At 41.9% G+C, this 14,462-nt stretch overlaps 1 protein-coding gene across 5 annotated transcripts in view; it reads left to right on the top strand.

The window, feature by feature from the left end:
- Positions 1-14,239, top strand: part of LEMD1 (LEM domain containing 1) — a 64,907-nt gene extending 50,668 nt beyond the window's left edge. For 2 of the 5 annotated variants that reach the window (XM_023186941.2, XM_023186939.2), the window contains one exon: positions 13,758-14,239. In XM_023186941.2, the coding sequence (XP_023042709.1) occupies positions 13,758-13,879 (122 nt within the window). In that variant the 3' untranslated portion in view covers positions 13,880-14,239. Of the gene's footprint in view, positions 1-10,942; positions 11,020-13,757 lie in introns of all 5 variants that reach the window. The other 3 variants (XM_023186938.2, XM_023186937.1, XM_023186940.1) reach the window with 3 other exon arrangements.
- The last annotated feature ends 223 nt before the right edge of the window (positions 14,240-14,462 follow it).

Below are 14,462 nucleotides of genomic sequence, written 5' to 3'. Positions count from 1 at the left end.
TCCTGCCTCAGCCTCCTGAGTAGCTGGGATTACAGGCATGCACCCCCAAACCTAGCTAATTTTGTATTTTTAGTAGAGATGGGGTTTCTCCATGTTGGTCAGGCTAGTCTGAACTCCTGACCTCAGTTTATCTGCCTGCCTCGGCCTCCCAAAGTGCTGGGATTATAGGCTTGAGCCACCGTGCCCAGTCTATTTTGAAATAATTTCAAACCATGTAAGAAGAATTCTTACATGGCCATATTGAATCTAACCATACCCAAATTCACCAATGGTTAAGATTTTTCCATCTGTGTTTTACAATTTTATCCATCTTTTTTTCTTGACCTATTTGAGATCAGACTGAAGACATCATGTTTTTTTGACCTCTGCCAAAATTTCAGTATGTATTTCCTAGAATAAAGACATTATATCACTTCTATAATCACAGTACAATGACAAGAATCAAGATTTTTAAAAATTGAGGTGAAATTTACACAACATAAAATTAGCTATTTTAAGGTGCACAATTTAAGGCTGGGCATAATGGCACACGCCTGTAATCCCAGCACTTTGGGAGGCCAAGGCAGGCAGATCATCTGAGGTCAGGAATTCGAGACCAGCTTAGCCAACATGGTGAAACCCCGTCTCTACTAAAAATATAAAAATTATCTGGGCATGGTGGTGCATGCCTGTAATCCCAGCTACTCGGGAGGCTGAGGCATGAGAATCACTTGAACCCAGGAGGTGGAGGTTGCAGTGAGCCAAGATTGCGCCAATTCACTCCAGCTTTGGCAACAAGAGGGAAACTCTGTCTAAAAAAAAAAAAAAAAAATTAAATAAATAAATAAATAATATAGTTCACGATCCAGTGGCATTTAGTACATTCAAACTGCTGTGAAACCACCACCTCTATTTTAGTTCCAAAACATTTTTGTCACCCTAAAATAAAAAATACCCATTAAGCAGTTACTCCCCAGTCACTCCACCCCCCACCCCACCCCACCCCTGCAGCAGCTATCAATCTGCTGTTTTAATGGATTTACTTCTTCTGGAGATTTCACATAAATGGAATCATTCAATGTGTGATGTTTTGTGTTTCGCTTCTTTTGCTTAGTATAAGGTTTTTGAGGTTCATCCATGTTGTACATGTATTTGCATCAGCACTTCATTCCTTTTTATGGCTGAATTATATTCCATTATATGTAAAAACCACAATTGGTTTATTCATTTATCTACTGATGGACATTTGGGTTGTTTCTACCTTTTGGCTGTTGTGAACAGTGCCACTATGAACATTCATGTTCAAGTATTTGAGTACCTGATTTCCATTTTTTTTGGCTAGGTACCTAGGAGTGGAATTGCCGGGTCATATAATAATTCTATGTCTGGCTTTCGGAGAAAGTGCCAAACTGTGTTCTGCAGCGACTGGGCCATTTTACATTACCACTAGCAATGTATGAGGGTTGCAATTTCTACACTACACATCCTTGTCAACACTTGCTATTTTCCTTTTTTTTTTTTTTTAAGACAGAGTTTTGCTCTGTCACCCAGGCTGGAGTGCAGTGGCACAATCTCGGCTTGCTGCAACCTCTGCCTCTTGGGTTCAAGCGATTCTCCTGCCTCAGCTGGGATTACAGTTGCCTGCCACCATGCCCAGCTAATTTTTGTATTTTTAGTACAGATGGTGTTTCACCATGTTGGCCAGGCTGGTCTCGAACTCCTAACCTGAAGTGATCCACCCACCTCGGCCTCCCAGAGTGCTGGGATTACAGGTGTGAACCACTGTTCCCGGTCTTTTTTTTTTTTTTAATAGCCGTTCTAATGGGTATCAAGTGGTATCTCATTGTAGTTTTGATTTGCATTTCCCTAATGACTAATGATGTCATTATCTTATTATATCATTATATCAAGATATGTCATTATTTTATTATAAGGAAGTTTATGTGCTTATTGGCCACTTCTATATCTTCTTTGGAGAAATGTCTGTTTAAGTCCTTTGCCCATCTTTAGACTGGGTTTTCTTTTTCTTTTTGAGTTGTAAGAATTCTTTATATATTCTAAATAACAGACTCCAGATATATGATGTTCAAGTTTTTTTTCCAGTCTATACATTGTCTTTTTAACTATGCTCGCGGTGGCGGGCGCCTGTAGTCCCAGTTACTTCGGAGGCTGAGTCAGGAGAACGGCGCGAACCCGGGAGGCGAAGCTTGCAGTGAGTGGAGATCGCGCCACTGCACTCCAGCCTGGGGACACAGCTAAACTCAGTCTCAAAAGAAAAAACAAAAACAAAAACAAAAAACTATGTTGCCCAGGCTGGTTTCAAACTCCTGGGCTCAAGCGGTCCACCTGCCTGAGCCTCCTGAATAGCTGGGACTATTGGCATGCACCACCACGCCTGGCTACTTTCTTGATAATGTCCTTTATTACATAAAAGTTTTCTGAAGTTTGATTATGATGTGTCCTGGCATGGATTTCTTTAGGTTTATCTGATTTGAGTTCATGCAGCTTCTTGATCTGTAGATTTATGTCTTTTGCCAAATTTGGGACATTTTCAGTCATTATTTCTTCAAAAAAAATTTTAGCCCCACCTCATTCTTCTCTCTTTTAGGGACTCTGATGACACAAATGTTAGGTCTTTCATTACAGTCTTATAAGACCCTGAGACACTGTTCATTGTTTTCTGTTTTCTGTCTGTCATTCAGTTTGGGTGATTTATATTGTTCTATCTTCAAATTCATTGATTCTTTTCTCTGTCTTCTCTATTGTGCTGTTGAACCCATGTTTTGGTTGTTTTTTTTTCAGTTATATATATATTTTTAAGGCAGAATTTCACTCTGTCACCCAGGCTGGAGTACAGTGGCATGATCATAGTTCACTGTAACCTCAAACTCCTGGGCTCAAACGATCCTCCTGCTTCAGCCTCCGGAGTAGCTGGGACTACAGGCACACACCATCATGCCTGGCTAATTTTTTTTTATCTTTTATTTTTAGAGATGGGATCTCGCTTTGCTGTGCAGGCTGTCAGTTCTAAAATTTGCACTTGGTTCTTCTTTATATATTCTACTTCTCTGCAAAGAGTTTATATTTTTCATTTATTTCAAACATGTTCATATTATTCTTTGAAACATTTTATGATGGCTGCTTTAAAATCTTGGTGAGATAATTCCAACATTTGTGTCGTCTTGGTGTCAGTGTCTATCATTGTCTCCCCTCACAAGACTCTGGGTGGTTTTTGTTTTTGTTTTTTTGTGTTTATTTTAGACGGAGTCTCGCTCTGTCACCCAGGCTGGAGTACAGTGGTGTGATCTTGGCTCACTTTAACCTCCACCTCCCAGGTTCAAGCAATCCTCCTGCCTCAGCCTCCTGAGTAGCTGGGATTACAGGTGCCCACCACCATGCCTGGCTAATTTTTTTTTTTTTTTTTTTCAGTAGAGACAAGGTTTCACCATGTTGGCTAGGCTGGTCTCGAACTCCACCTACCTTGGCCTCCCAAAGTGCTGGAATTACAGGCATGAGCCACCACGCCTGGCCTTCTGGGTGGCTTTTAAATCTTGTTTTAGCAGACCTTCTCTGACTGTACGTTGGTGGGAAAAGAGGGGCACTGCCTCTTTACTGCCAGGTGGAAGTAAAAGTCCAGGCTCCCACTGGGGACACCTTTGGGTGTGTGTGGAGGCAGAGGATGCCTCCTTACTACTGGGTTGCTGGGAGGGCCTCCCATGTGGCCTCCATTGACACCACCCAGGCGGGGAGCAGGAGGGTTTGCCACATGGGGGTGAAAGTCCAGGCTTCTTATGCACCTTGGCTGGTGGGGGTGGAGGTGGGCTGTTTGGCTGCCACAAGGAAGTTAATGTCAAAAAGTTTTTTGTCTTACTAGGCTGCCTTTTTCCTTGTCTTTTGGCTTTTCCGGGAGGTTTTTTTTCACCTGCATCCCTTGGTGTTTCCAGGTTGTCAGCCCCTCCAGCTTCCAGTCCAGGATATATAAGGTAAAAAGAAAACCACGGGAACTCACCACCTTGTCTTCCCTGAGTCTCAAGCTCCCTGGCTCATCGACCTTCTCTCTGTATCTTCCAGAGTCTTCATAGGCTTGTTTTAGGTATAATGTCCAGGGGGATTGGCTGTACTTAGCAGAATAAATTGGAAGAAGTACATCTACCCCAATTTGTTCCCAATACCGTTTTCCAATGGTCCATTTTTTTTCTTCTGAGCTGCAGTGTTAGCTCTTGTCATATATCAAGTTTCCATATAGACATCGGTATTTTTTAATGGATTATTTATTTATTTACTTTAAAATTTTAGATTTAGCCGGGCACGGTGGCTCAAGCCTGTAATCCCAGCACTTTGGGAGGCCGAGACGGGCGGATCACAAGGTCAGGAGATCGAGACCATCCTGGCTAATACGGTGAAACCCCGTCTCTACTAAAGAATACAAAAAACTAGCCGGGCGAGGAGGCTGGCGCCTGTAGTCCCAGCTACTTGGGAGGCTGAGGCAGGAGAATGGCGTAAACCTGGGAGGCGGAGCTTGCAGTGAGCTGAGGTCCGGCCACCGCACTCCAGCCTGGGTGACAGAGCGAGACTCCGTCTCAAAAAAAAAAAAAAAAAAAATTTAGATTCAGGGGGTACATGCGCAGGTTTGTTACACAGGTATATTGTGCGGTGCTGAGAGTTGGGCTTCTGATAATCCCATCACCCAGGTAGTAAACATAATACCCAATACTATGTTTTCAACCCTTGCCTTCCTTGCTCCCCCTTTTGGAATCCCCTGCTTGTTTCCATCTTTGTGTTTCTGTGTATTTAAATGGGTATTTTAATGTCTTTACATTTATTGAAATTTTCTTTAATGTCCTTCAGTAAGATTGTATAATTTTCTTAGTAAAGGACATGCTAATCTTTTGTTAGCTTTATTAGTAGATGGGCTTTTAATTTTTGCTTCATTGGGAATAGGACCTCTTTTAAAGCATATTTTAAAATGTTGCTGGTGTATAGAAATGAAGTTGACTTCTGTATATTGATTTTACAACAATAAACTTTTTACAATTATAGTACTTTTTCTGCAGATTATTTTGTAGCCTGGTTTGAATATCTTTAATTTCTTTTTGTTTTACTGTGCTGGCTAAGACTTTTCATTATACTAGTGTAGGAGAATGACGACAGTAGACATTCTTTCCTTTGTCCTGATTTTAAAGGAAATACATCTAATATTTTACCTTTGAGTATGACTTATGGTGTAGGTTTTTGAAGATGTCTTTTATCAAGTTAAGGAAGTTCCTATTCCTGGTTTACTAAAAGTTTTTTGTTTTGTTTTGTTTTTTTTGAGACAGATTATAGCTCTGTCACCCAGGCTGGAGTACAGTGGTGTGGTCTCGGCTCACTGCAACCCCCACCTCCCGGGTTCAAGCGATTCTCCCGCCCCAGTCTCCCAAGTAGCTGGGATTACAGGTGCACACCACCATGCCCGGCTAATTTTTGTATTTTTAGTAGAGGTGGAGTTTCACCATGTTGGCCAGGCTGGTCTCGAACTCCCGATCTCAAGTGATCCACCCCCCTCAGCCTCCCAAAGTTTTGGGATTACAGGCGTGAGACACCTCCCCTGGTTGCTAGAAGATTTTTTAAAAATCGGGAATGGAGATGATCATAAGGTTTTTAACCTTTCTTTTGTTAATGTGGTACAGATAATTTTTAAAGCCTTTTAATTAATTCAAAATCATTACTTGGGTTAAGAGAACACAATGCTTTAAATAAAGGCTTTATCAAATCAGGATTCAGGCAAAAACAATGAAGTAAAATTCTGCTATGATTATAGATCTTTTACTAACTTAATAATTTTTAGTCAGTAAGAGGATTTGGAGTTAACTCAATTTTAAAGATTTATAAATCAAAAGGAGGTTTTTCTTTTTCCTGCCTGTAAGCAGGTCATAACTTCCGGTTTGCTATGTTGTTTGTAAAAGTGTCCAATTCTACATATAGGCCTTTAAGAAATAATTGCATTATTGAATTAGAGCAGTTGGAGAATGTGTTATGTTTCAGTTTGGAGAGAATGCCATCCCCAAGCTTCAGGGACATCCCTGCCTTCTGACTTCTCCAAGTCCAGCAGTAAGGCGTATTGGGAGAATAAGAGAAAGAAAGGGTAGGAAACTGGGCTCTCAGTACCCTTTTCTTAACTTCCCTTAATTGTAGGTGTCAGCCCGTGAAATTTTGGCCAGCTTCAAGCCTACATGGTAAATATATGTCTTGTGGAAATGCAAACAAACTTGTATTTCTTTATGGACAGTTAGTGATGGCTTTAGTCAAGGTAGATTATTTTTAAAAAACCAAATGTAGGCTGGGTACTGTGGCTCATGCCTATAATCCCAGCACTTTGGGAGGCTAAGGCGGATGGATCACTTAAGGTCAGGAGTTCAAGACCAGCCTGGCCAACATAGTGAATCCCCATCTCTACTAAAAATACAAAAATTAGCCAGGCATGGTGGCGTGTGCCTGTAATCTCAGTTACTCAGGAAGCTGAGGCAGGAGAATTGCTTGAACCCGGGTGGAGGTTGCAGTGAGCCGAGATTGTGCCACTGCACTCCAGCCTAGGTGACAGAGCAAGACTCCATCTCAAAAAAACAAAAAAATACCTTTTGATGATTTTAATGAGAATACAAAATGATTATTGTTCTTTCTGGCTCTGGATGTTAGCCTAGTGTTTTGTTGTTAACTATAATGTGATACAATATGACATAAAATATCATATGCAATATTATTTCAGATTGACTATGATATACCTAAGTAGGCCAGAATTAGCACAAAATAGTCCACCTGGAAAAAAAACCTTTATGAAAATGCCAATTCATCTGAAATAATTAAGAATGGAACTACTGGCTAAAAATGTTACTTCCATAGGAAATTAATGATTTTGATAATTTATTAATTAATGAAAAGTTTTTAAAAACATGTTTTGACATATTTTCATTGATGAGTTCTTCTATAATAATATAAATATATTTTTTAAAGCATTGGAGCCAGAATATCTGGGTTTAAATTATAGCTATGCCTTTTATGAATTGTGTTATCTAGGGCAAACAGTTTAGCTCCCTAAGCCTCTACTTCCTCTTCTGTAAAATGGTGACTGTAATAATTACATCCTAGAGTTGTTAGAAAGATTAAGTGAATTGGCCGGGCGCAGTGGCTCACACTTGTAATCCCAGCACTTTGGGAGGCCGAGGCAGGTGGATCACAAGGTCAGGAGATCAAGGCCATCCTGGTGAAACCCCGTCTCTACTAAAAATACAAAAAAAATTTATCTGGGTGTTGTGGCTCACGCCTGTAATCCCAGCTACTCAGGAGGCTGAGGCAGGAGAATCACTTGAACCAGGGAGCTGGAGATTGCAGTGAGCCGAGATCACGCCACTGCACTCCATCTTGGCAACAGAGCAAGACTCTGTCACAAAAAAAAAAAAAAAGAAAGATTAAGTAAACTGAAGTATGTGAAATGCCCAAGATAATAGATGTCAGAACATGGTATTTCTAATTCCTTCCACTACTATCATGCTGCAGTACCATGTGGTGATTATGGGCAGGGACTGTGGGGCTCCACTGCCTCACCAGCTGTGTCAGTGTGGGAAAGCTACTTAAACGCTCTGTGCCTCAGGGCTCTCATCTGTAAAATGGGCATAATAAAAGCACCTTTCTCATAGGGTGGTTTTGAGAATGAATTTAGTTTATTGATATAAAAGGCTTAGAATGGTGCCTGGTGCGCAGGGAATGCCATATACGTGATAGCTAGTGTCGTACTGAGATAGTCACAGTTTGTTGTATTGGCATATCTCTGACTTACTACTTTTATAACTAACTACAGCTGTGGCCAGCAATATGCTTCAGGCCTTGGGAGTGTGGTGGAATTTTTGGACTTGAATGCCAAGGGTATAGCAAAGAGGGTGGAAAAGCAGAGGGGGCCACGTATTCCCCAGCTCTGGGCTCCGAATGCTTTGCTAAAACAGCCATCTTTGCAGATTCTAGCTCTGGGCCTAAGGAGAACAGAGCAAAGATATTATGTGTCTCTTGGGTGCCATTTACCCTCACTTGAGCCACTGCTTTAATAAACACCAATATTTTTTAGCTCCACTGTAAATGTTGTTTATAGTGAAAATCATATTATAACAGCATTAATGGAATTTTTAAAAAGATGAAATATAAATCAACTATAAACGCACCACTTGATGCAAAAACTGATTTTATTTTTTCAATTTACCTCTAGTTTTTGTTTACATGCATATCTAGTATATGTTTACACAGTAGACATCACTGTTTATGTACAATTATACCCTGTTTATTAATACTAATCAATAACAGTTTTCCCTGTTATATGGTCTTTATAATAGTAATTATTGAAAGCTGCACGATCAGGTAGAGAGGCCATAATTACTCCATTTTTGAAAATGACAATGTCCACCTTCTACATACTGCAGGAGAACTTTACATATGATTGATAGCAAAGAAAACAAATTGTAAAAGAAAAGGAAATCAAAGGCCTAAATCTCCTTATGGCACAAGGGAAGTATTTGATTGCTTAGGAGCTGTAAAATTCTATCATTTGATTTTGCAATGCATTTCTACCCCAAATGCTTTATTTCATGTATGTATTTTTAAATTTAAGAGAATTAAAAAGAAGTTGCATGTGATGGGTATGTGGAGGTTCATTATACTTTGTCTATTTTTGTATATGTTTAAAATTTTCCATAAGTAAAAAGCTTTAAAAAAATCTGCTTATAAACCATTTTTCCAATACCCTTGGAAATAGCTTGAAATATCTCTTGATGAACATGCCAACACTAGCCCACATGGCACCTTTGTTGGAAATTTCAAAGTATCTCTTCCTCAAGAGCTTTTGCTTCCCTGTTCCTGGAAGGGTATGTGGTAAGGGTATGTAAATCTACAGTGTCTACATGGGGAAAGGTGCTCCTTGCATGTGGCTCTCTTGCACGGTGCACAACTTCCCACATATGCAAGAGTTTTGCTTGGGTATCACTAAACCACTGTTGAGAACGTGTTTAAGAAGGGGGCACAGGGAGTACAAGGGAAGGGGAGGAGGCTGTAGCTGTTCCATCATTGGTGACCTGTACTGGGTAGAGGGTGACTAGCAGTGCGTGATGCTACAGCAAGCCATGCCCTCCCCAACCCACCCTGGGCTGGGACCCTTGGGCCTGCCGTAGGTCATAGTCCACACTCACTGGAGGGGTCCACTTTATGGTTGTGTCCTGACCACATCCTTGCTAAGACCCAGGCTATCCTTTCTCCTGGTAGCTCCGTGATGAACACAAATGTCCCTCTTCTGCCGGACCCTCCAAACACTCCAGTCCAGGCTACCTTGGGATTGAGGTCATTACTCTCCTCTTGACTTTCCCTGTGCTTTTTGTTCTGTCCTGGTCTCGGTCAGTCCTCTCCCTGTCTGACGCTAGTCCCAGCTCCTTCTCCCACTCCTGGGAATTCTCGAGTTCCTGACTCACTGCAGCCTACAGGCTCTGACAGCACGGCAGGTGTCAGAAGGCGCCTCTTATGTTCAAGGGTCCTGGGCTTCCAGCAGGGGAGTAGATGGCAAGTTACCAGTAGCCCCAAATGTTAGATGCTGTGGCTTGATTAAAGAGAAATAGGAGACAGCTCCATGAGATCCAACAGATGGTCTGATTAGGGAAGAAGGAAGCCAGTGCAGAACACTTACAAAATAGCCATGCTTGGTAGTGAGCTGTTTTGGACAGGGACGGTTTGGCAAGCCCTTCTGAAATCTTCACAGCCGGCGTCAGGCCTGGCACTCAGCAGCATGCAACAAATGTTTGTTAGATGAATAAATAAAACATAAGGGCTGGGCACAATGGCTCACACCTGTAATCCCAGCATTTTGGGAGGCTGAGGCGGGTAGATTGCTTGAGTCCAAGAGTTCGAGACCAGCCTACCCAACAGGACAAAACCCTGTCTCTACTAAAAATATTACACAAAAATTAGCCAGGTGTGGTGGAGCGTGCCTGTAATCTCTGCTACTCAGAAGGCTGAGGCAGGAGAATTGCTTGAACCCAGGAGGCAGAGGTTACAGTTAGCCAAGATCGTGCCACTGCACTCCAGCCTGGGTGACTCTGTCTCCAAAAACAAACAAACAAAACACTACAGTACAAAATGTATATATTAGGGCTGAAGAAATATAGCATAGAAGAGTGATCTAAGTGGATGAGAGTAATAAAGATTTCCTACACGGGGAAATTATTTTTAGAAACTGAAGGGTAGAGAGAAGTCTAGTGCAGTGGTCCAAGCACTGATAATAATACTGTGGAGCCTCTAGCAAGTTACTTAACCTTTCTGTCTCAGACTCATTTCCAAAACAGAATCGTGCTTACTAGATAGGGGTGGAGTGTTCCCTCGCAGGTGGCGCTCACTGGGAGGCCTCCGTGAGTTAATGGGTAAATGGAGCTTAGTGCTTGATCAATAGAATTAGCAACATCATCTGACATCCCATCTTCACATTCCTGAGAGTCCTCCACAATTGCTCCTACTTCTTTTACAAAGTAACATTTCATTTTCCTAAATTATTTTCTAGTCCTTGTTCATAGTCAACTTGTTTTGTTAAAATTACTTTATTCTTTGTAGAAAATGATGCATGCTCATAAGAAAGAGCTCCAAGCAATAAAGTACAAATAAAGAAGCAAAATAGAGTTGATATTTAAGAACAGAGTGCTGTTCTCATCACGTGGCCCTAGTCCCTTGTATGTGTATTGTTCTCATGAGTCACTGAAGTAAAATATTACTCCATGGAACTTGGATGTTTTTGCTAATTCTTGAATAAAGACAAACAAGTTTGTATTATAAAGTATCAAGCTACTTTATCTAGATTTTTTCTAAATAAGAAAACCGAACTGACTTTTTCTAGAATAAAAACCGAGGTCATTTGTACAAGACATTGGAAACAAATTCCTCTTGAACTTTTCTTTCTGTTTATCAGTGGCCCGAGGCTTCCACCACTAAACCCGAAGCTGTAGATACCTATTGCTTGGATTATAAGCCTTCCAAGGGAAGAAGGTAATGATGTTTTTTAGCATATGTGGAAATTGATATTGCATCCTGTAACTCTGGAAAAACTCATCGTTCAGATTTATGTGAAGGGTTTAGCCTGAAAATAATCTGTCGAGAAAGGAGAAAGATTTGTAATATCCAACAATTTCAAAGCCAAAGTTTCTAGTTCATTGCTCATATTTAGAGATAAGGAAATAGGCCCAGGAGAACTGGGAGGACAGGGCAAAAGTCACAGTGGACTGAGATCACAACCCAAGTCTCCTGACATGTAGCCATTTGGAAACATTTCTTTCTATTTGCGTCTTGGAAGATGGGCAAGAGGCAAAAAAAAAAAAAAAAAAAAAAAAAAAAAAATTTAAAAGGATATAAGGGTGGGCGCGGTGGCTCTTGCCTGTAATCCCAGTACTTTAGGGGGCTGAGGCAGGTGGGCTGCCTGAGGTCAGGAGTTCGAGACCAGTCTGGCCAACATGGTGAAACCCCATCTCTACTAAAAATACAAAAAAAATTAGCCAGACGTGGTGGCATGCACCTGTAATCCCAGGTACTCGGGAGGCTGAGGCAAGGGAATTGCTTGAACCAGGGAGGCGGAGGTTGCTGTGAGCCGAGATGGTGCCACTGCACTCCAGTCTGGGTAACAGAGCGAGACTCTGCCTCAAAAAAAAATAAATAAATAAATAGAAAGGATATAAATATACAGTTAAATAGGAGAAATAAGACCTAGGGTTCAATAGGTCAGTAGAGTGGCTTTAGTTAACAATAACCCATGAACACTTCAAAATAGCTAGAAGAGAATAATTTAAACATTCCTAGCATAAAGAGAAGATAAATATTTAAGGTGGTGGATATCCCAATTGCCCTGATTTGATCTTTACACATTATATGAAGGTAACAGAATAGCACATGTTGGCTAGGCATGGTGGCTCATGCCTGTAATCCCAGCACTTTGGGAGGCTGAGGTAGAAGGATCACTTGAGGCCAGGAGTTTGAGATCAGCCTAAGCAAAATAGTGAGACCTTGTCTCTACAGAAAAATTTAAAAATTAGCCAGGCATGGTGGTATGTGGCTACAGTCCCAGTTACCTGGGTGGCTGATGCAGAAGGATTAGTTGAGACCAGGAGTTCAAGGCTACAATGCAGTGAGCATTCCAGCCTGGGCGACAGAGTTAGACCCTGTCTCAAAAAATATATATGTAATATAAAATTACATATACCCCAAAACATGTAAATCTATTATGTATCAATTTTTAAAAAGGAATAAAAAGAGTACGTAGTTCAACTAAAAGCTCAAGACAGGCAATTGTATTAGTCAGAAAGTAAAGCTTTCTGGAGAGCTTCATAACTTCTGAATAAACTTCAGAAGGTTTTGCAGAATTAGACTAGTGGAAACATAAGGCTCATGCTAAAAAATTTCAGAAAGTGCTCTTGCCCTTTTAAGTGCAAAATAAGCAGATTGCAAAGGCACTTCTCGTCTCCACCCTGAAAGGTGGTGTTTGTACCTGAGAAGGGAAGAAGGAGAGGGCCTGAGTACTGAGGCTTCCCATCCATTTATACAATTTCCCAGCGGGGACTTGGGGATCTGCAAGGCCTGTGGCAAGTCAGGCTTTATGCCGGCATTGAGAAGTGCTACACAAGTGGGCAGAAACAATGAAGAAATGCTTTGTGGGATTTGAGAGACCTCACATCCCCCAATACGCTGTTAATATCACTTGTTGAAATTAGAGACTGGGCACAGTGGCTCACGCCGTAATCCCAGCACTTTGGGAGGCTGAGGTGGGAGGATCCTTTGAGCCCAGAAGTTTGAGACCAGCCTGGGCAACATGGTGAGACCTTGTCTCTACAAAAAAAATTATTTTTTAATTTTTTTGGAGTCAGGGTCTCATTCTGTTATCCAGGCTGGAGTGCAGTGGCACAGTCATAGCTCACTGCGGCCTCGAACTCCTGGGCTCAACTGATTCTCCCATCTCAGCCTCCATGCCCAGCTAATTTTTTTTTTTTTTTAGATGGAGTTTCACTCTTGTTGTCCAGGCTGGAGTGCAGTGGCACAGTCTCAGCTCACTGCAACCTCCGCCTCCTGGGTTCCAGCAATTCTCCTGCCTCAGCCTCCTGAGTAGCTGGGATTACAGCCGTGCGCCACCACACCTGGCTAATTTTTGTGTTTTTAGTAGAGTCGGGGTTTCACCATGTTGGCCAAGCTGGTCTCGAACTCCTGACCTCGTGATCCACCCACCTCGGCCTCCCAAAATTCTGGGATTACAGGTGTGAGGCACCGCACCCGGCTCATTCTCAGCTAACTTTTATATGTTTTGTAGAGACAGGGTTTCAAACTCCGGGGCTCAAGCAGTCTGCCTGCCTTGGCCTCCCAAAGTGCTGGAATTACAGGCGTGAACCACCGCACCTGGCCTACACATTTTTTTTTTTTTTTAATTAGCTGGGTGTGGTGGCATGTACCTGTGGTCCAAGCTACTCAAGAGGCTGAGGTGGGAGGATGTCTTGAACCCAGGAGGTTGAGGCTGCAGTGAGCTGTGATTGTACCACTGCACTCCAGCCTGACAACAGACTAAGACTCTGTCTCAAAAAAAAAAGAAAAAAAAAAAAAAGAGAAGAAATTAGCATAGGTTTTTAGTGAGGAGAGGCTATCTCTAAATCCCCACCATGACTGCACCCTTGGGCTTCAAGACATACTTTAAGGGGGTGTTCAGGTACACCGGAGCTGTCCAATCCTAACAGCCGCTGATGTTTTCACAGGTGGGCTGCAAAAGCACCAAGCACCAGAATCACATATGGGACTATCACCAAAGAGAGAGGCTACTGCGCGGAAGACCAGACTATTGAGAGCTGGAAAGAAGAAGGTTTCCCAGTGGGCTTGAAGCTTGCTGTGCTTGGTATTTTCATCATCGTGGTGTTTGTCTACATAACTGTGGAAAATAAGTCGCTGTTTGGTTAAGTAACTTAGGAGCAAAGCAATACTCCAAGCGAGTCCTCCTGCTTCAGGAAAGAACCAAAAAAGTACCCTGAAGGGCAAGCCTAGCCCGCAGCCCTCCCTTGCAGGGAGCCTTCCCTTGCACTGTGCTGCTCTCACAGATTGGGATCTGGGCTCAGCCAGGTGGAAGGAACCAATGGGAGAACGAGGCACCTGTGCTAAGAGCACGATGGTTAGGAAATCCCCCAAGTCATGTCAGCTCTCATTAAAGGTGCTTCCATATTTGAGCAGGTGTCAAACAAGGAAACTGTCTGACATTTTTCTTTCTAACTATGGTGACAAGCCATAGGTCGCATTTTATTCACTCTTCCAATTGTATAGCCAACTCTGGGAAACAGCTAATTTACAGCAGAGAAATGTGTCTAGTTTAGCAAACACAAAGAAGTGTCCAACATCATGGAAACAATTTAGAAGAGGATAGCATTTTTGCCTTTGAAACTTAGGAAGGCTCTAAAAAATTACCATCTGAC

Source organism: Piliocolobus tephrosceles, chromosome 1, assembly GCF_002776525.5.
Source record: "Piliocolobus tephrosceles isolate RC106 chromosome 1, ASM277652v3, whole genome shotgun sequence".
In the NCBI taxonomy this organism is placed as follows: domain Eukaryota; kingdom Metazoa; phylum Chordata; class Mammalia; order Primates; family Cercopithecidae; genus Piliocolobus; species Piliocolobus tephrosceles.
This window is presented reverse-complemented; position numbering and strand designations above follow the sequence as displayed.